The sequence below is a fragment of the Drosophila hydei genome, unplaced genomic scaffold (assembly GCF_003285905.1).
Source record: "Drosophila hydei strain 15085-1641.00,03,60 unplaced genomic scaffold, DhydRS2 tig00000232-arrow-arrow-pilon, whole genome shotgun sequence".
Classification (NCBI taxonomy): domain Eukaryota; kingdom Metazoa; phylum Arthropoda; class Insecta; order Diptera; family Drosophilidae; genus Drosophila; species Drosophila hydei.
This window is the reverse complement of record NW_022045690.1, coordinates 1,525,198-1,545,100: the sequence shown is the minus strand read 5'-3', so window position 1 is coordinate 1,545,100 and position 19,903 is coordinate 1,525,198. Positions and strand designations below refer to the sequence as shown.

General features: G+C 38.6%; 1 protein-coding gene across 2 annotated transcripts; it reads left to right on the top strand.

The window, feature by feature from the left end:
* The first annotated feature begins 9,595 nt into the window (after positions 1–9,595).
* On the top strand, positions 9,596–11,570 carry LOC111596039 (innexin inx5). Of its 2 annotated transcripts, XM_030223502.1 has the most exons (3): positions 9,596–10,244; positions 10,310–10,878; positions 10,971–11,570. In XM_030223502.1, coding segments are annotated over exons 1-3 (1,107 nt in total). In that variant the 5' UTR covers positions 9,596–10,243; the 3' UTR covers positions 11,508–11,570. The 2 variants fall into 2 exon arrangements, with proteins under 2 accessions (XP_030079362.1, XP_023165843.2); XM_023310075.2 differs by having other exon boundaries at positions 9,597–10,878.
* The last annotated feature ends 8,333 nt before the right edge of the window (positions 11,571–19,903 follow it).

Sequence of the window (19,903 nt, the reverse complement as noted above, 5' to 3'; positions counted from 1 at the left end):
TGTGATTGGAGTTTTGATCGATAAATATCGATTTTCTATTTAATTTTGCTTGCTTGAGTTGTGTTAATGCTGATCGTGTTCAGATGTGCGTCATCAGCTTAAAGGAGTTGGCAGAATTCTGGAACTATAGAGCATTACCAATTGTCACTGGTTCAGTTTTCGGTTCAAGTTCAAGGATATTTATGTACGGGGAATACATAGGGTTTTCTAATCTGCAACGCCTCTAAGACGTTGGCTATTTTTTAGTGCTCAAGTTTCAGTCATTTAAGGCCCAAATGAGCTGATGAACTGAACTTATATACTCTTCACAGTTTGTGAGCGAGTATATGAGTATACCAAAGCCGACCGATTAGCCCTTATTCGATATATTCTCCATGCTAAAGCAGCTGTCTTTAGCTTAAAATATGTCTGCGTTTTTCTTTGCTTATCTTGTCAAGTTTCAGAGTCGTAATCCTCGGCAGTTGCCCGGCCCCAGAACTAAGTCCCTGAGCCATCAAATTGATGTCAGATGCGTGGATGCGTGTAATCATAATGCACGCGAGCTGAGCGGGTGACGGGGGCCATCAGAAGTATTTGGGGCATTTGTTGGGGGGCTTGTCGCGCTCTCAGATTTATTATTTATAATCTAATATAAGCGCATTGAGAGACTGCTAAAGTTTTCAATCAAAATCCAAATACATAATTAATTTGACGAGCGGGCGGCTTTTGACTTTCTGTTTTTGACTCTCGCCTCGCGTCCCGCGCGTCTCAGCTTTTGGCTCTCAGCTTACAGCCTTGGCATGCCACGCTTTTAATTACGCACAACTAACTTAATTTTGTTAATTATTGGACTATGAATGGCAGTGGGTATCTAAAAGTCTCGTTTTTCTAAAGTTTCTGTTTTGGCCTGGGTCTTTAGCCGATTTTCATGTTTGCATTGAACTTAAAATGCAACTGAAACTCCATATTAAATCCAGCTAAAAGCCGAGCTCGAACTAGAAAACCGAACAGTTGGCAGTGGCCTGAGGTCTGCAGTATTTAAGCGGAGAGATACCCTGTATTCGCATAATTCGTTAAAAACTTTGAAAAATGCTGTTTTGCTGCTAAATCGATAAATTTCGATTATACAAATGCATAATTTATCGATATAAAAGATCTACTCCAATATTATTTGAAGATACTCTGTAATCAGAGTCGCCTAGAGTTAAAATATTTGAATAAATGTTTTTGTATGGTCTCCTGCCTCTGAATCGATGTTTATCGATTATGTAGATGCATAAGCTATTGCTATTTGGATATATTTTGTATTCTATTTATCACTGAATATATGTCCGCTTGTCTCTAAATCGATATTTATCGATTATAGAAATGCATAAGCAATAATATTATTTGAAGATATCGAATATACCCATTGAGGTTTTGACTAGGCTTTACATAAGCGGAACTAAACAATCGATCAGGTGACTTCTAAGCAATCGATTCGCTGTTTTAGTTTCTCCAAGTACAGGGTATGCAGATAGTTTGTGCCTGTTGCTAGAAACGCCTCCAATTTGCTATGGCTTCAAATCAGAATCAAAATCAAAATCGAAATTAAAATCAAAAATCCGGTGGCCATCAGGCAGCGTGTCACCGCGCTGCACATTCAATCATAAAACTATAATTATAGCAGCAGCAAATCAATTGCAACGAACTGCAAATGCACTAAGATTGATATTGAAGTATGTGTATAACAAGTTATATGATATAATTGAACTAATTATGGGAAACTGCTATGATCTTAAGCTATACAGAACTAAGCTCAATTCTAGGCGAATTATTATAGCATTAACTGGGGATATGGTTTCAGAACGAACTTACGTATATTTGCCATAGCTAATAACGAAGCGAACTCGCTCGGATTTGCAGCAGAGCATTTTAGCAATTGCTTGAATTGGGCTTGACAGACTAGCAGATGCTCTGTATTAAGAGTAAAAATGTATAAAAATGTAAATAGATGTATAGATGTATATATATATAGATAATTGCTGTAAGTTTATAAATTTTCAATCTATATATATTATATAAATATTAGAGTTAAAATATGCAAATTTTTTGTCTACTGTAACCGTAAGTTAACAGGGTCGTCTTACAGGGTATAGTGCAGAACAGTAACAAACAAGTGTGAGAAAAGCGCTAGCGCGAGCCAGCTGCTTTGATCGGCTGTGTGCAACGCAGCGTTGCAAGTTTCAAGGGCAGCTGGGAAACGTTGCAAAAGTGCAGCGGGCGTAGGCAAGAGAGAGAGAGAGAGAGAGAGAGAGACAGAGACAGAGACAGAGAGAGAGACGAACACTGTCATGCAGGCCAAGTGTTGTACGGCTCGCGTTTTAGCCACTTGTGGTCAATGTCAATCCGTTTGCTGCTGCAGTTGTGCCGGCATTGTCATTTGCCATTCAAATGCTCTCTCAACTGTGGCTGGGGGCGTGCAAAGTTCAAGCAACAAGTTCAATTGATGTCGTAAGCCAGGCAACGACAACAACATCAATAGACATAAGCATAACGATAACATTAACATTAACTGGAATCAGTCGTTCAAACTAGGAGTCAAACAAAAATCCAAAATTTAAACAGAACTAGAACCAGTTTCACCTAAGCCATGGCAACAGAACACATGAGTCAAGCCATAGTTACGATGAGCGCGACCCGAGCAATGCCGAAGCCAGCGCGGCGAACTTGACGAAGAGAGCGACGGCTAAGTGGACAAGAGGGCAACTACAATGATGACGACGACGACAACGACGGCGACGACAGCGGCAGCGGCAGCAGCATAGGCGAACGCATTGAACTTGTTAGCGATCGGCTTTGTTGTCAGTTATAAACTAAACGCAAGACGAAACGGTTCGTCAATTGAGCTGTCGCTAAGCAAGTGCAAGAGCTTATTGTCTGTAAACAACAGTTGTTGCTTTTTTTTTCCTTTTCGTTTCCTGTGCGTTTGTGTTGTTTGTTCCTAGCCAAAAGCATGACAATTTATGGCCTGTTGGTGCAAATCATAATCATCTGCAATTAGAATACTCAAGCTGAAACTGAAACTAAAGCAACGTAACGTAACGAAACGCAACGCAACTTAACGCAACTGCTTCAGAATGGCGCCGCCCGCTGAGCAACCGGAGGATGATTTTGTTACCAAGGTGAGAGTGCAAAGGATTTTCATTATCGAATTCCGTTTCAGGTGCAAACTGCGCAGCCCTCGCAGCAATTAACGCGCGACTGTTAACCACAAATTTGTGGATCGTGGCCAATTAGCAGCCTTGTCCGTGGCACACGGTCAAGGTGGCTAAAAAAAAATAAATACAAAAATATTAAAATTGAATTTGTATTTTGTTTTCTATCAAAGCTTAATTAACATAATATGATCAATGGGCTTGACTTGAAATAGAAAAAAAAATTGAACCGGAAATATTTTACGCATTGTTTTACACTTTTAAGTCTTTTGCTGCCTCTTCTTCTTTTGTTTCCCTTCTGACAGAGTTGTATTAGTTATTGTTTATTATAGATATATATATAGATATATATTTAAACCCGTTTTGCTGCTGCGCTTTTAATTGTTTTTCTATTTGAACTCAGCTATGCAGCTGCATCGCTTTTTATCAGACCTACGTTAATTGATCCGTACTTTCCCAGATATAGATACACATATATATAAATATATATCTTCACATATATATTGTTATAAATTCACATGATCTTGATCATGACCATGATCAATAAATACTTAAGTAGCTTTGTTCTTCTTTGTTAGCCAATTGAGATGAGATTTCTGCCTATACTTCCGGCATTTAGACTATATACTTTGTATACTATACGAGCACGCAAATTCGTTGACTAATTATGCTTTTTTTGATGGCTTGAAAAACAGATCAGCATCTATTTTTGTTTGAGAATTTAAGCTTTCGGTGAAAAAGAAATACATAAGATTGATGTATGCATGATAGACGTTTATATATAATATATAAATATATATATTTGTATATGTATATATATATTTATATATAAATAATACGTTATATGTTTTTAAATTAATAATGAAAAAACTTCCCCCAGTCTTATCGTTTAGGTCTTGTTCATCTTGTTCTTTGTGAATACTTGGAGGGGACTTTTTTTGTACAGAATAAATTTGATGTTTATTGTAAAGACTGATGAAACAGTTTTAGTTGAATGCATAGTAGTCAAAAGAATTCCTGAATAAGAAATATAATGCTCATTTCGAGTCTAAAAAAACAGCCAATCTTATGCGATCGATATTTTACGTTTCGCAGGCTAAACAATCATTTAAAGGACTAACTTGAGGATCTTAGCTAGAACGCTACAGCAACCAATACACCCATTTTCACTCTTACTATGCCAGTATGAGAGTTATTGACATATTCCAGAGATTTATAACTGCTATTTTATCTACTTCTACATTCAATTAAATTACCTTCATGTGATAAACTTTATATAAATTATAAGCTCGAACGAATTACTTTTAACATGAACTTTAATAGCTGCCTGACAGAAATAAACCACTGAAAAACGAACAATTTGAGTTGAAAACGTAATACAAATGGCAAAACATAAATTTGAATTTTTAATTTTTAATTTTGAAATTTGAAATTTGGCTTCGTTGTTTGGCCAAAAGTCTGTGCGCTCCAATGGGCGTTACTAATTAAATATCTATAATTGCTACGTTCGCTGGCTCACATGAGATTAAAGCAAAGTTGCAATAATTGCAATTGCTTTATATATATATATAGATTAGAAAGGTTTAGAAGGATTAGGAGAATTATAAACCTTCATAGTCCCGCAACTCTGCTGATCTCTTTCAATTTTCTTGAGTATGGACCGTAGTCGGAAGCTAGATAGAAAAGATGCTGAGAAAGCTATGTTCCTCTCCATCATTTTCTATCTGCCTTGCTTTTTGTCTCTCTTGAACTCCCTGTTGCTCTGCAAACCTTATCTTAAGTATCTTACAAATGGAGCTGAGTCATATTTTTTAAGTTTTTGTTGGAAATCAGCTTGATCTATTATTAGTTTTGTTCTTCTCTCTCTAGCTCTGCCCATATCTCTCTCTCTCTTTCTATCTCTCTCATTCTCTCTGCTAAGCTTAAACAGTCTCAAGTCTCTCGCGACATATACAACAAGTCCCAAGCTATGCATCTCTATCTCTAATTAGTTCTGTTCACATCTTTCTTATTACCCCCACCCCCCCTCTCTCTCCCCTCAACTCAGCCTGTCTAAGCTATCTCGTTTACAGATCATAGTCCTATTTTTGAGCTGCTTTTTGCCAGACCTAAGCCATGTATCTGCATCTCCAATTAGCTCTGCTCATGTCTCGCTCTCCTTCTCTGCTCCCCTTTGTCTCTCTCCCGCTCTATCTAGGCTCAGCTAGTCTGAAATATGTGTAGAATATATTAGAGCTCAGTGTTTTTCTTGGCTTTGGTGTATCCGTATCTCTGACTGTACGCTCTAGTATCTAAATTATAATTGAGCTGAGCTCAGCGTTGCGGAACACGACTCGTGGGTCGTTTGAAATCGCAAGTCACAATTACTTTACAAACGACAGCTCCAAGGAAAACAACGAAAGATATAAATTGGAGTTTCTTTCTTTTAATTTGTTGTTTTTTGTTGTTCTGCCCATGTTCTGCGTTCTTAAGCCGTGTGCGTGGCAGCTCTTATTCTTCTTAGATTTATTTTCGTTTCGTCGCTTCCGCGTTTGCGTTGATGAAGCGCCCGAAGCCCAATATAACCAGAAATGCTGCCAAAGCCGTCGATCAATGGCCCCAAAAAGCCAAAAAGCCAAAATAAAAAAACAATATGAATAATTGAATTGAAGTTAAAAAAAAAAAACGAGAATGAGCGGAATGATCAAGCTGAAAATACCCATTGAATGACTGGGTTTTTATATACATGTTGCATATGTTGTATACCTGTTGCTTATGTTATGTATGTAGCATGTGTTATGTATGTTGTATATGTGTATATTACATGTGTTATATATGTTATATATGCTATACATGTTATATATGTTATATATGTTGCATATATTGCATATGTTACATATGTTATATGTGTTGCATATGTTATACATGTTGTATATGTTATATGTGCTGCATATATTCCATATGTTATATATGTTATATATGTTGTATATGTTGCATATATTCTATATGTTACATATGTTATATGTGTTATTTATGTTGCACATGTTATATATATAGTATAGGTTATATATGTTGCTTATATTCCATATGTTATATGTGTTATATATGTAATACATGTTATATTTGTTATATATGTTGCATATATTCCATATGTCACATATGTTATATATGTTGCATATGTTATACATGTTGTATATGTTATATGTGCTGCATATATTCCATATGTTATATATGTTATACATGTTATATATGTTGTATATGTTGCATATGTTGCATATATTGTATATGTTACATATGTTATATGTGTTATTTATGTTGCACATGTTATATATATATAGTAGAGGTTATATATGTTGCATATATTCCATATGTCACATATGTTATATATGTTGCATATGTTATACATGTTGTATATGTTATATGTGCTGCATATATCCCATATGTTATATATGTTATATATGTTGTATATGTTGTATATGTTGCATATATTCTATATGTTACATATGTTATATGTGTTATTTATGTTGCACATGTTATATATATAGTATAGGTTATATATGTTGCTTATATTCCATATGTTATATGTGTTATATATGTAATACATGTTATATATGTTATATATATAGTATAGGTTATATATGTTGCTTATGTTATATGTGTTATATATGTTATACAAGTTATATATGTTATATATGTTGCATATATATTATATATATATATATATATGGCTTTGTTAGACTCAAGTTAGCTTGAGGAACTAAAACGCATTTTACGTGAATTCTTGATATCCGATCCATCTGATATAATAATTCGGTAATGATCAGATTTCGTTTAAGGAACGTAATAAGGTTTCATAAGGTTTCTCGCACGTATTTATATATAAAGTAACATATCTGATGCGTTATTCAAAACTGTATTTATATGGTTTACAGTTAAAAGGAACTTCTGCTCAGAGACTTGTCAGCTCGCTTTACTCTACGATCAGCGTGCAGAGCTTAAAAGCTCATTAAAAGCAACGCCATTAAAGCTTTAATAATTGAACAATTTGGACTGAATCTGATTTCCTTTAGATTGAAATTTAGCTAAGAGATACTTGTCCATGTGCCCAAGCAAAATTTTGAAGTCTTTAAAGCAAGCAGTTATCCAAAAAGTCTCTATATTAGTGATGTGAGATGACAAATTTTGCTGATTTGAGCTCTTAAAATAAATGAAATATGGCAAAATAGGAGAAGATTGTTATCGGCTTATCGATATCGATCAGTATCAATTCCTTGCAGTAAACTAGATATGCGCGTGGTATTGCTTAATGTTTAAGGATGTAAACGGACGGACGGGCAGACGTACGGACAGGCAAACAGGCGGATAGACAACTGGACAGCAGACAGTCAGACAGCCAGCTGGACAGACAGGCAGAGGTAAAGACACACATTCAGACGGAGCGCGGAAGGCACAAACGCCCGGGAATATACATATATTTATTCTGGCACAGTCTAAGTCTAACTTTAAGGTAATGAGACTCTTATGTAAAAAACGAATCTGAATTTGTCTTCGGCGTAGCTCACTTCGAGCTCTGCGCTGCCCTCAGCTTCGGCAGCATCGCATGCGAGCGCAGAGCTGCGATTCGAGACGTGTTTAAACAACATTTAATGGTTGTTGCCGTTGTTGTTGTTGTTGCTGTCGATGTTGTTGTTGTTGTTGTTGTTGTTTGTATGATTGAGTGTCATTGGAGGTCAAGTTCAGGGAATACCGCATTGCTTAGCGCGTACTTTATGTATAATAAGCGATTTATTTATTTTTTTAATGACTTCAAAGTCTTCATTTAGTATGTGAAATATTTCACAAAGTTGAGATTTAATTAAGTTAATAATTACAATTACGAGCGATAACTCAGTCAAAAATTAGTTTTTTCACTTATTTTAAAGTAATTTACATTTAAGACTGTGTCTGATCTTAAGCTATCTCATGAATGTAATAAATTTTCCGACTAACAGTGAATAAAATATAAGATCTTAGACTATAATTATATATATAGAATAGATGAATTAGCAAAGTCAGCTTGAAGCAATTAATAAGATCTCCCGCCATCTTCTATCCTCTATCCTCTATCCTCTATCCTCTATCCTCTATCCTCTATCCTCTATCCTCTATCCTCTATCCTCTATCCTCTATCCTCTATCCTCTATCCTCTATCCTCTATCCTCTATCCTCTATCCTCTATCCTCTATCCTCTATCCTCTATCCTCTATCCTCTATCCTCTATCCTCTATCCTCTATCCTCTATCCTCTATCCTCTATCCTCTATCCTCTATCCTCTACTCTATCCTCTATCCTCTATCCTCTATCCTCTATCCTCTATCCTCTATCCTCTATCCTCTATCCTCTATCCTCTATCCTCTATCCTCTATCCTCTATCCTCTATCCTCTATCCTCTATCCTCTATCCTCTATCCTCTATCCTCTATCCTCTATCCTCTATATCCTCTATCCTCTATCCTCCTATCCTCTATCCCCTCTATCCTCTATCCTCTAGTCCTCTATCCTTCTATCCTCTATCCTCTAATCCTCTATCCTCTATCCTCTATCCTATATCCTCTATCCTCTATCCTCTATCCTCTATCCTCTATCCTCTTTCCTCTATCTAAGCAGTTGTGCAGGGTATCTGCTAGCCGAACACATCCAACTAGACGCACTCTAAATACAACTGTTTAGCATCATTTTCATATACTTACCATAATCTATTGAAATAAATAAACAGATATTTCAATTTTGAGGCAAAAAAGCTTTTAAGCCCAGACAAAAAGTGAGCTCTCCATTTGTTTATAGCAGGTCCATAACAACATATTTTAACCTTATTTTCTATTATTATTTATTTGTGTTTTATTGGCTGTGAGCTTTGCCAGGTGTCGCTTGCTGGCCAGGGCCGCACGGGCAAATAAATTAATTTGATTTATGCTAATTAGTTTGCGTGTGCGTGTGCTTTGTTAATATGTTTTAATATATTTTTGTTTTTGTTTTCATGGCGTTGCTGCTGGTGGCAGATACCTTCAATAATTGGATTCTTGAACTTGGACTAATTGGCAATTGAAGTTTTTTGGGCCCTGAGGACGTGCCGAACCCGCAATGAATCAATTAATTAAGGCTGAATCTGGGCGCAAGACACACACACACACACATACATGTATTTTTTTTTGTAGAATAAATGTAATAAATTAATTAACAAGTGTTTGCAATTATTCATGATCAAAAAATCAAAAGAAGCTTGTAGCGCAGTGGCTGTCAAACTGTTTGGCTGCGTGAATTTTAAGTTCGCGCCTGAAAGTATGCAATTGGTATTTGTTGCTTGGCCCAAGGCGCTGACTGCCAACGGGAAATGCACGGATGAACGATGCTCGGTGTTGGCTTTAGCTGGAGCTTGTTATCGATACGAGTTGGCGCTGATTATCGAAGCTTCGACAACAACAAAATGACATACAGATATTATATATGGGTGTTGTTTTGGAAATTGAAATATAAATGTAAATGTATATTTTAAGTAATATGTAATGATGAGGGGCAGCACAAACAAATATGTAAAGCCGAGCGACAATCTACATTTTGTTTGTGTCGCTACCCGTAGGCCGGCTAGTGCGAGTGCGGATGTCAATCAGCTGGAGAAACCCTAAACAACAACAACAGATTCAACAAAACTGCAAGAAAGACAAAAAAACCAAAAAAAAAAAACAAAAACAAAAACAAACTGTTAAAATAAAGCGTTCAAACTAGAAGCGAAGAAGAAGAAAAAGGAACAGCAGCCGAAACATAAGTTGAAGCCACTACAACAACGTGAACAGTTAGCAGAATAAGAAGAAGCAGCAGCAGAAGAAGAAGAAGCCAAATTCAAAGGCAAAGCCAACAAGTGCAAGTGAAAAGGCGCCACCACGCATTACGTAACAGTATTTTGTCGCCGGCCATAGCGCACGCCATTGGTGGAAGAGAGAGCCAGATAGCAGCTGCACAGCCATCAGGACTGAGGTTAAGAATTGGACACAGTCGTTGAGGAACTCTTTCCTGAGGCGGAGGAAATGTATTCGGCTGTGAAGCCACTGTCCAAGTATTTACAATTTAAATCGATTCGCATCTACGATGCCGTCTTCACAATACACTCCAAATGCACAGTGGTCATATTGCTGACTTGCTCCCTGCTGCTGTCGGCGCGACAGTACTTCGGTGATCCCATTCAGTGCATTAGTGAAGAGAAGAACATTAACTATGTGCAATCGTATTGCTGGACCATGGGAACCTACATCATCAAATTGGACAATTTCAGTGATCGCCAGCTCCTGCCCACGCCTCCACCGTTCCGAGCCGGGCGCAATCGCGTCAGCTTGCGTCGCCTGGCCGATTACAATGAGGAGTATGCTCGGGCGATATCGATTGCGGAGGGCGTCGGTCCCGAGGTGAGGGGCCAGACGCAGCGCGTCTACTTGCGCTACTATCAGTGGGTCATCATCCTGCTGCTGTTCGAATCGTTCATCTTCTACTTTCCGTCGTGCCTGTGGAAGGTGTGGGAGGGCCAGCGCTTGAAGCAACTCTGCTCGGAGGTGGGCGAGGCACTGCTCTCGGAGCAGACCTACAACACACGGCTGCGATTGTTGGTGAAGTATTTTACCACCGACTACGAGGACATGCACTACTGCTACATGGCCAAGTATGTCTTCTGCGAGCTTCTCAACTTTGTGATCAGCGTGAGTAGCGGGGGGATTGCCATTGCTGTCGCCTATCAACTAGCCACCCTCCCTTTCCATTCGCACACCTTCCACTTTCCACCCCATTCCAGATACTCAACATTTTGGCTCTAGAGGTGTTTCTCAACGGTTTCTGGACCAAATACCTGCATGCGTTGGCAACGATACCACTCTACGATTGGGATCGCTGGAATCACATCTCGTCGCGGGTCTTTCCGAAGATCGCCAAGTGCGAGGTGCTCAAGTATGGGGCCAGCGGCACGGCCAGCATTATGGACAATCTCTGCATACTTCCGCTGAACATACTGAACGAAAAGATCTTCGTATGCCTCTGGTGCTGGTTCCTGCTGATGGCCTTCATGTCCGGATTGAATCTGATCTGTCGCCTGGCCATGATGCTGAGTCGAACACTACGCGAGCTACTGATACGCAGCCAGCTGCGCTTCATGACCAAACAGCATGTCCAGCACGTCTTCAGGGATCTGACCATCGGCGATTGGTTCCTGCTGATGAAGGTTAGCGTCAACGTCAATCCAATGCTCTTCCGTGATCTAATGGACGAACTATGCGAGCTGCGCAGCATCCACAGCTCCACTTCCTCCCTCACTCTGCTCGAAAGCCCCGCCTAGTCTGTCGCATAGTTAACTATATTAAATTTCTTATTCCAACAATCGTCAATTGTTAACCGCCAAACCCGCTGTGCTTAGTTTTTGTGTGTAAATCATATATATATATATATATATGTATATGTGTATATATATATATATATATCTATGTATATGTCTATATAGCTTTTACAGTATAGTCAGATCAAATGAGTGGTATGCGCAAATATATATATATTTCATATTCTATTAAAATGCATCTCGATTCATTTTCAATTCGTAAATCGATACTTATCGACATTGGCTAGGCATGCTTTCACACTCATGTAAAGTGACAACACGTTTTTCGATTGAGCTGCTGAGGAGTCAGCGCATTATAATCGATAAATTATCGAAACGAGATAGAAAACCATGATAATATATACATATATAATATCTTATGTAAGTCTTCTACTTTTTACATTTCAATCTAAATTTTATTCTAATATAAGTTTTTTTAATATTACAAATGCAATTAGCGAGTTATCACTGTAGTTGCAACTCTCAGCACGAATGCTAAGCAAGCTGACAACTGCAATATGAGTGCAATTCACTTTCTCACTTCAAGCGCTCATTCTTTCTTCCTCTCCCTCTCTCTCTCTCTCGTTCATTTTTGGCACTGAAACGCACTCCTGTGCACAAACACAAACATACTCGCTCTGTCACTTACGCACACACAGACGCGCTTGCGCATAGCACGTGCATAAGTCGCGTGCGTTTTGCTAGCGTTTGTCGTAGCTTCTGCTGTTTATATTTGTTGTTGCTTTTTTTTGCTTTCTGCTTTTTGCTTGTCGTTTTGGCTTTGCGCTTCTGCCGCACACATTTTAATGTGCATTGTTTATACACTAAGTAGTTGTTGCTGCTGCTATAATTTCGTCATTTATATTTTGTGTCTGTGCCTCGTTTCGTTCGCTCTTTTCCCTTCACCCCTTGCCTATCAAAGACGCTGCAGCTGTAGCTTTTGTTTCGCGCACGTTAACAGCGCGGCTCGCTGCCTGCGTTAAGCACACACACATATAAACAGAAAGACCAGCACACACACACTCACACTAAATGTAAATATTATTCAAAAGTCATCGTGTGGTCGTCGTCGCCTGTTTTTGCGGGGGCTCCGCTTGATGAGGGGTGCGACCGTTCTGCCGCTGTCGCTGCCGGCGTTTTTCAGCTTTGTCAGTTTGTCAGTTTCTTTAGCTTTGGTTACATCTATTTTGTGCTCATTGTTTGTGTTTTGGTTTTCATTTTGATTTTGGATTTTGGAATTCGTGCGACTGCCATTTGGGTTAGCTTTAGTTGGTTAGTCGTGTGTCAACCGGGAAGCCGCCAAGTGCCCCATCGTCACCGTCGCCGTCGCCGTCGCTGTTAACTGTTAACGTCGCTGCTTTGATTTCGTTTTCAGATTCAGAGCGCACGGTTTAAGCATTTCCAGCAGAGCAAACTTCAGAGGCATTTAATTAAAACGCGTACGTGACGCGCGCGACAATTGCGAACTGTGAACTGCAATTGGAAATTGCAATTGGCACAACGGTTATGCCGTTAGTATCTTGAGCGCCAGCTAGCGGCCAAATGAGTAAGCGTTGCAAGCCAATGCGGTTTGGTAACAAAAACAAATCAAGTACCCAACATCAATTTAAATTCAACAAAACACAAGCAGATGAAATGCTCACCCACACACACACACAGTGAGACACACATGACGTAAGGGTACACTACGATAGACGGCAATAACCATAGGCATTGATAAACAGCAGCAAAGTGTAAAAAAAAACATTAACAGTGGCACAGTGGTCGACATGCCATTTGTTATACAAGAATTTTGCGGTGAAAGCTTAAGCATAGCATTCAATCTAACTGATTTAAGCTTTAAGCTATCGCAGCTGTCACACATCGCGGCGAAAGCGTTTTCATCTCTTTCCCTTTATTCATTAAACGTTTTTTCTTAAGACCATTGGTAAACGAGTTTATTGTGTTGGAGCAGAATTTAGCATAACGAACAATACGAGGCCCGATCAAAGCCAAATTGAAAACTGGTATTTGTTAGCTATACTAAATAAATATATGAATAACTCAACCACTCGACAATATTTGCTAATTTCTATAAATAATGATAGGTTCTTTAAATTTTTTTTAAATATGTAATATTCAGTTATATTGTTGTCTTGAATAATTTATATATGATTAAAATTCTTAAGAATATGTTGTATGGAATCTGATTGATAAACTCATATGATATATAGTAAAAAAAAAAATATAATTATATATCTATATACATCATTATGAACTAAAAAAAAAATACATGAAATATATATTAAACAGACATATACGTCCTTGAGCGATTTGCAATATCTTATCAAACAAATCAAGTAAATCACAATTGCAGTTTAAAGTCCGCTGCTCGATCTAATCTAATGAGAATCTAATAAGAGATAACCAACTTACACTGATCCACATAGTCTGCGTCATGGCGAACAAATTTATATCGCACCACTGTTTCACCTAGAAGTACCCTCCACAACATGCACAATAACAACAAAAATAATGGTATAAAGCACACACTAAACAAAACAAAAAGTAAAAATAAATTCAACACAAAAAGAATACAAAAATAAAAAAAATAAAATAAATAAAAAGCAAAACAAAAAATAACAACAACAACAACGGTGACGTGTCGCAGTCGCTGCCAGCGTCGACTGCGGCTGGCGCCCATGCGGTCGCTAACTCTGTGCTCTTTAGTTGGTCGTCTGGAACAAGTCCGAGCAGTCCGAATCAGATTCCGTCCACCTTTGGGCCTACTGCGGCGTGCACTTGTGTTCTGCTTCTACTTTTTTTCTTATTTTTTTTATTGATTTTGTCCGTAAGTGCCGAAGAAACTACCGTTAAAGCTGCGTACAGCTTATCAGCCGTTTGCCGATAAGAATTGTGAGCTATATTCGCCGTCGCCGTCGCCGTCGCCGTCGCTGCAGTCGCCGTAGTCACATTTGTTGTCGCCGCAGTCGCAGTCGCAGTCTTGAAGGTGTCGCTCGCGTTTTCTGATTGTTGTTGTTGTTTTTGTGCTAGGCGCTGGTGTTGGGCAACTTGACAGCCAAAAACAAAGGCCAAGAGATTCAGTTGGCAGCTGCTGCTCACGGGCAAAAGAGAATCTCACGCGTGATTGTGTGGCGTGTGCTTGTGCGCGCGTACATGTGTGTGTGTGTGTCAGCTACACGTAATAACAACCATAACAACAGTTACAGCAGCAGCAACAGCAACAGCAACAGCAACAGCAACAAAACAATAAAGTGTTAAAAGATCTGCTATGAGTGCAGGATCAAAGACTCTGGGACTAGTCATGGCTGGTGATATAGAGCACAGGAGGGACTATCGCGCCTTTCTGCGCAGCATTTCGCAGGTGTTCACCATGAACGGCAGGAGCAGCAATCAGCAACAACAACACAGCGGCGACAAACACAAGAGTCACAGCACATTAGCAGCAGTACTCCAAGCAGCAACAACAACACAATTCCATCCTGCCATTGTTCGCATTGTTACAACTCCCGATATCTTCAGCGAGTGCCAGAATATCAATAATATAAATTTCTTATTCCAAACCATCGTCAATTGTTAACCGCCAAACCCGCTGTGCTTAGTTTTTGTGTGTAAATCATATATATATATATTATATATGTATATGTGTATATATATATATATATATCTATGTATATGTCTATATAGCTTTTACAGTATAGTCAGATCAAATGAGTGGTATGCGCAAATATATATATATTTTCATATTCTATTAAAATGGCATCTCGATTCATTTTCAATTCGTAAATCGATACTTATCGACATTGGCTAGGCATGCTTTCACCACTCATGTAAAGTGACAACACGTTTTTTCGATTGAGCTGCTGAGGAGGTCAGCGCATTTATAATCGATAAATTATCGAAACGAGATAGAAAACCATGATAATTATATTTACATATATAATATCTTATGTAAGTCTTCTACTTTTTACATTTCAATCTAAATTTATTCTAATATAAGTTTTTTTTAATATTACAAATGCAATTAGCGAGTTATCACTGTAGTTGCAACTCTCAGCACGAATGCTAAGCAAGCTGACAACTGCAATATGAGTGCAATTCACTTTCTCACTTCAAGCGCTCATTCTTTCTTCCTCTCCCTCTCTCTCTCTCTCGTTCATTTTGGCACTGAAACGCACTCCTGTGCACAAACAACAAACATACTCGCTCTGTCACTTACGCACACACAGACGCGCTTGCGCATAGCACGTGCATAAGTCGCGTGCGTTTTGCTAGCGTTTGTCGTAGCTTCTGCTGTTTATATTTGTTGTTGCTTTTTTTTTGCTTTCTGCTTTTTGCTTGTCGTTTTGGCTTTGCGCTTCTGCCGCACACATTTTAATGTGCATTGTTTATACACTAAGTAGTTGTTGCTGCTGCTATAATTTCGTCATTTATATTTTGTGTCTGTGCCTCGTTTCGTTCGCTCTTTTCCCTTCACCCCTTGCCTATCAAAGACGCTGCAGCTGTAGCTTTTGTTTCGCGCACGTTAACAGCGCGGCTCGCTGCCTGCGTTAAGCACACAACATATAAACAGAAAGACCAGCACACAACACACTCACACTAAATGTAAATATTATTCAAAAGTATCGTGTGGTCGTCGTCGCCTGGTTTTTGCGGGGGCTCCGCTTGATGAGGGGTGCGACCGTTCTGCCGCTGTCGCTGCCGGCGTTTTTCAGCTTTGTCAGTTTGTCAGTTTCTTTAGCTTTGGTTACATCTATTTTGTGCTCATTGTTTGTGTTTTGGTTTTCATTTTGATTTTGGATTTTGGAATTCGTGCGACTGCCATTTGGGTTAGCTTTAGTTGGTTAGTCGTGTGTCAACCGGGAAGCCGCCAAGTGCCCCATCGTCACCGTCGCCGTCGCCGTCGCTGTTAACTGTTAACGTCGCTGCTTTGATTTCGTTTTCAGATTCAGAGCGCACGGTTTAAGCATTTCCAGCAGAGCAAACTTCAGAGGCATTTAATTAAAACGCGTACGTGACGCGCGCGACAATTGCGAACTGTGAACTGCAATTGGAAATTGCAATTGGCACAAACGGTTATGCCGTTAGTATCTTGAGCGCCAGCTAGCGGCCAAATGAGTAAGCGTTGCAAGCCAATGCGGTTTGGTAACAAAAACAAATCAAGTACCCAACATCAATTTAAATTCAACAAAACACAAGCAGATGAAATGCTCACCCACACACACACACAGTGAGACACACATGACGTAAGGGTACACTACGATAGACGGCAATAACCATAGGCATTGATAAACAGCAGCAAAGTGTAAAAAAAAACATTAACAGTGGCACAGTGGTCGACATGCCATTTGTTATACAAGAATTTTGCGGTGAAAGCTTAAGCATAGCATTCAATCTAACTGATTTAAGCTTTAAGCTATCGCAGCTGTCACACATCGCGGCGAAAGCGTTTTCATCTCTTTCCCTTTATTCATTAAACGTTTTTTCTTAAGACCATTGGTAAACGAGTTTATTGTGTTGGAGCAGAATTTAGCATAACGAACAATACGAGGCCCGATCAAAGCCAAATTGAAAACTGGTATTTGTTAGCTATACTAAATAAATATATGAATAACTCAACCACTCGACAATATTTGCTAATTTCTATAAATAATGATAGGTTCTTTAAATTTTTTTTAAATATGTAATATTCAGTTATATTGTTGTCTTGAATAATTTATATATGATTAAAATTCTTAAGAATATGTTGTATGGAATCTGATTGATAAACTCATATGATATATAGTAAAAAAAAAAATATAATTATATATCTATATACATCATTATGAACTAAAAAAAAAATACATGAAATATATATTAAACAGACATATACGTCCTTGAGCGATTTGCAATATCTTATCAAACAAATCAAGTAAATCACAATTGCAGTTTAAAGTCCGCTGCTCGATCTAATCTAATGAGAATCTAATAAGAGATAACCAACTTACACTGATCCACATAGTCTGCGTCATGGCGAACAAATTTATATCGCACCACTGTTTCACCTAGAAGTACCTCCACAACATGCACAATAACAACAAAAATAATGGTATAAAGCACACACTAAACAAAACAAAAAGTAAAAATAAAATTCAACACAAAAAGAATACAAAAATAAAAAAAAATAAAATAAATAAAAAGCAAAACAAAAAATAACAACAACAACAACGGTGACGTGTCGCAGTCGCTGCCAGCGTCGACTGCGGCTGGCGCCCATGCGGTCGCTAACTCTGTGCTCTTTAGTTGGTCGTCTGGAACAAGTCCGAGCAGTCCGAATCAGATTCCGTCCACCTTTGGGCCTACTGCGGCGTGCACTTGTGTTCTGCTTCTACTTTTTTTCTTATTTTTTTTATTGATTTTGTCGTAAGTGCCGAAGAAACTACCGTTAAAGCTGCGTACAGCTTATCAGCCGTTTGCCGATAAGAATTGTGAGCTATATTCGCCGTCGCCGTCGCCGTCGCCGTCGCTGCAGTCGCCGTAGTCACATTTGTTGTCGCCGCAGTCGCAGTCGCAGTCTTGAAGGTGTCGCTCGCGTTTTCTGATTGTTGTTGTTGTTTTTGTGCTAGGCGCTGGTGTTGGCAACTTGACAGCCAAAAACAAAGGCCAAGAGATTCAGTTGGCAGCTGCTGCTCACGGGCAAAAGAGAATCTCACGCGTGATTGTGTGCGTGTGCTTGTGCGCGCGTACATGTGTGTGTGTGTGTCAGCTACACGTAATAACAACCATAACAACAGTTACAGCAGCAGCAACAGCAACAGCAACAGCAACAGCAACAAAACAATAAAGTGTTAAAAGATCTGCTATGAGTGCAGGATCAAAGACTCTGGGACTAGTCATGGCTGGTGATATAGAGCACAGGAGGGACTATCGCGCCTTTCTGCGCAGCATTTCGCAGGTGTTCACCATGAACGGCAGGAGCAGCAATCAGCAACAACAACACAGCGGCGACAAACACAAGAGCAACAGCAACATTAGCAGCAGTAGCCCAAGCAGCAACAACAACAACAATTCCATCCTGCCCATTGTTCGCATTGTTACAACTCCCGATATCTTCAGCGAGTGCCAGAATATCAATAAACCTTTGGACTACAAAGTGAGAGTCAGTTCGATGTACGACTTCAGTCGGGACGATGATATATTCAGACGCAATTCGGTAAGTGATATTTCTATATCTTTTTATAGCCATATGGATTTTGCATTACTTATAGATAGTCCCACTCAACTAGTCTAGTTTATAGAAAATTCTACTTGCAAGGCTTAGAAAATAATATCGTATACCTAGAAACACATTATTAAATTATACAAATTTTATAATTAATTTACACATTTTAACGATCTAAGCTTTATAATTTTTATTATTAGATCTTATTTTGCTGTGCTATCTTCTGCCAGTTTTGGCTTTCACTGCGGTTCTAGACGTATATATAATACCTATTTGTAATGATATATTAAAGTAATTAGCTAAATATATCACTCATATGCCTAGAAACCTCTCGTCAGTATCTGAAACTTCTCGCTATATGTTGATTATGGAATCTTAAAAATAAATTTACTGACGTAAATTGTGGTAAGCCTATAAGAAAAAGAGGTCAATTTCTTCACTATATTGCGGTTAGTCGACACGAATTCGAAATAAATCGTATATAAATAAGAATATTGTAATATCTTATGATATAATGAATATAGTCAAGCCGTCAGATTATTTTCTTTAAATCGAGCTTGCTTAGCTCTTTGTTATCTTCTTTAGTTAGTTATACCTATGACTAGAGTTCACTTTAATTGGAGTTCCTTGGTTCCTAAGCTTAAGTAACTTTTGTGTTGCGTTCCCTTCTTTAGTTTCCCCATAGAGTTGTCTTCGTTACAAAATCATGTTTCTCACGTAATTACTTCGCCCGATTCAAGCACAAAGAAGAGGTTTTTAGCCTGCGAATTCTTGAACTTGGACTTGTTGATGACGATGATCATCATCATTAGCACGATGATAATGATATAGTTGAGCATAAGCGTGGGCCATTCAAAATTTCTCTGCATGCCTTTTCCGAGTCGTTCATATTGTGTCTTTATAAGTCGTGCTATCGTGTTATTGGGCTCGACAAATTTGCATAGTCGTTGAGAGAAAGTGAAACCGAAACACGTTTCCGAGTTAATGCGACCTATTGTTCCCAAAAATGAAGTGTTTTCCAAACGATCTCAATGGATTTGTCACAGGTTAATGAAATTCATGAAAAAACCAAATCCAAAATGTTGCTTCTTTCGTCCTCTGTGGGAATCAGCTCGGGACTTACACATTCTTAATTAGCTATATAAATAGGTTAAGTAAA

Bases quoted from the DNA above. Each gene is read 5' to 3' on its own strand.
- LOC111596039 (XM_023310075.2), top strand. From the start codon at position 10,216: ATGTATTCGGCTGTGAAGCCACTGTCCAAGTATTTACAATTTAAATCG. The intron at 10,879-10,970 runs GTGAGTAGCGGG...ACCCCATTCCAG, and splicing joins TTCTCAACTTTGTGATCAGC to ATACTCAACATTTTGGCTCT.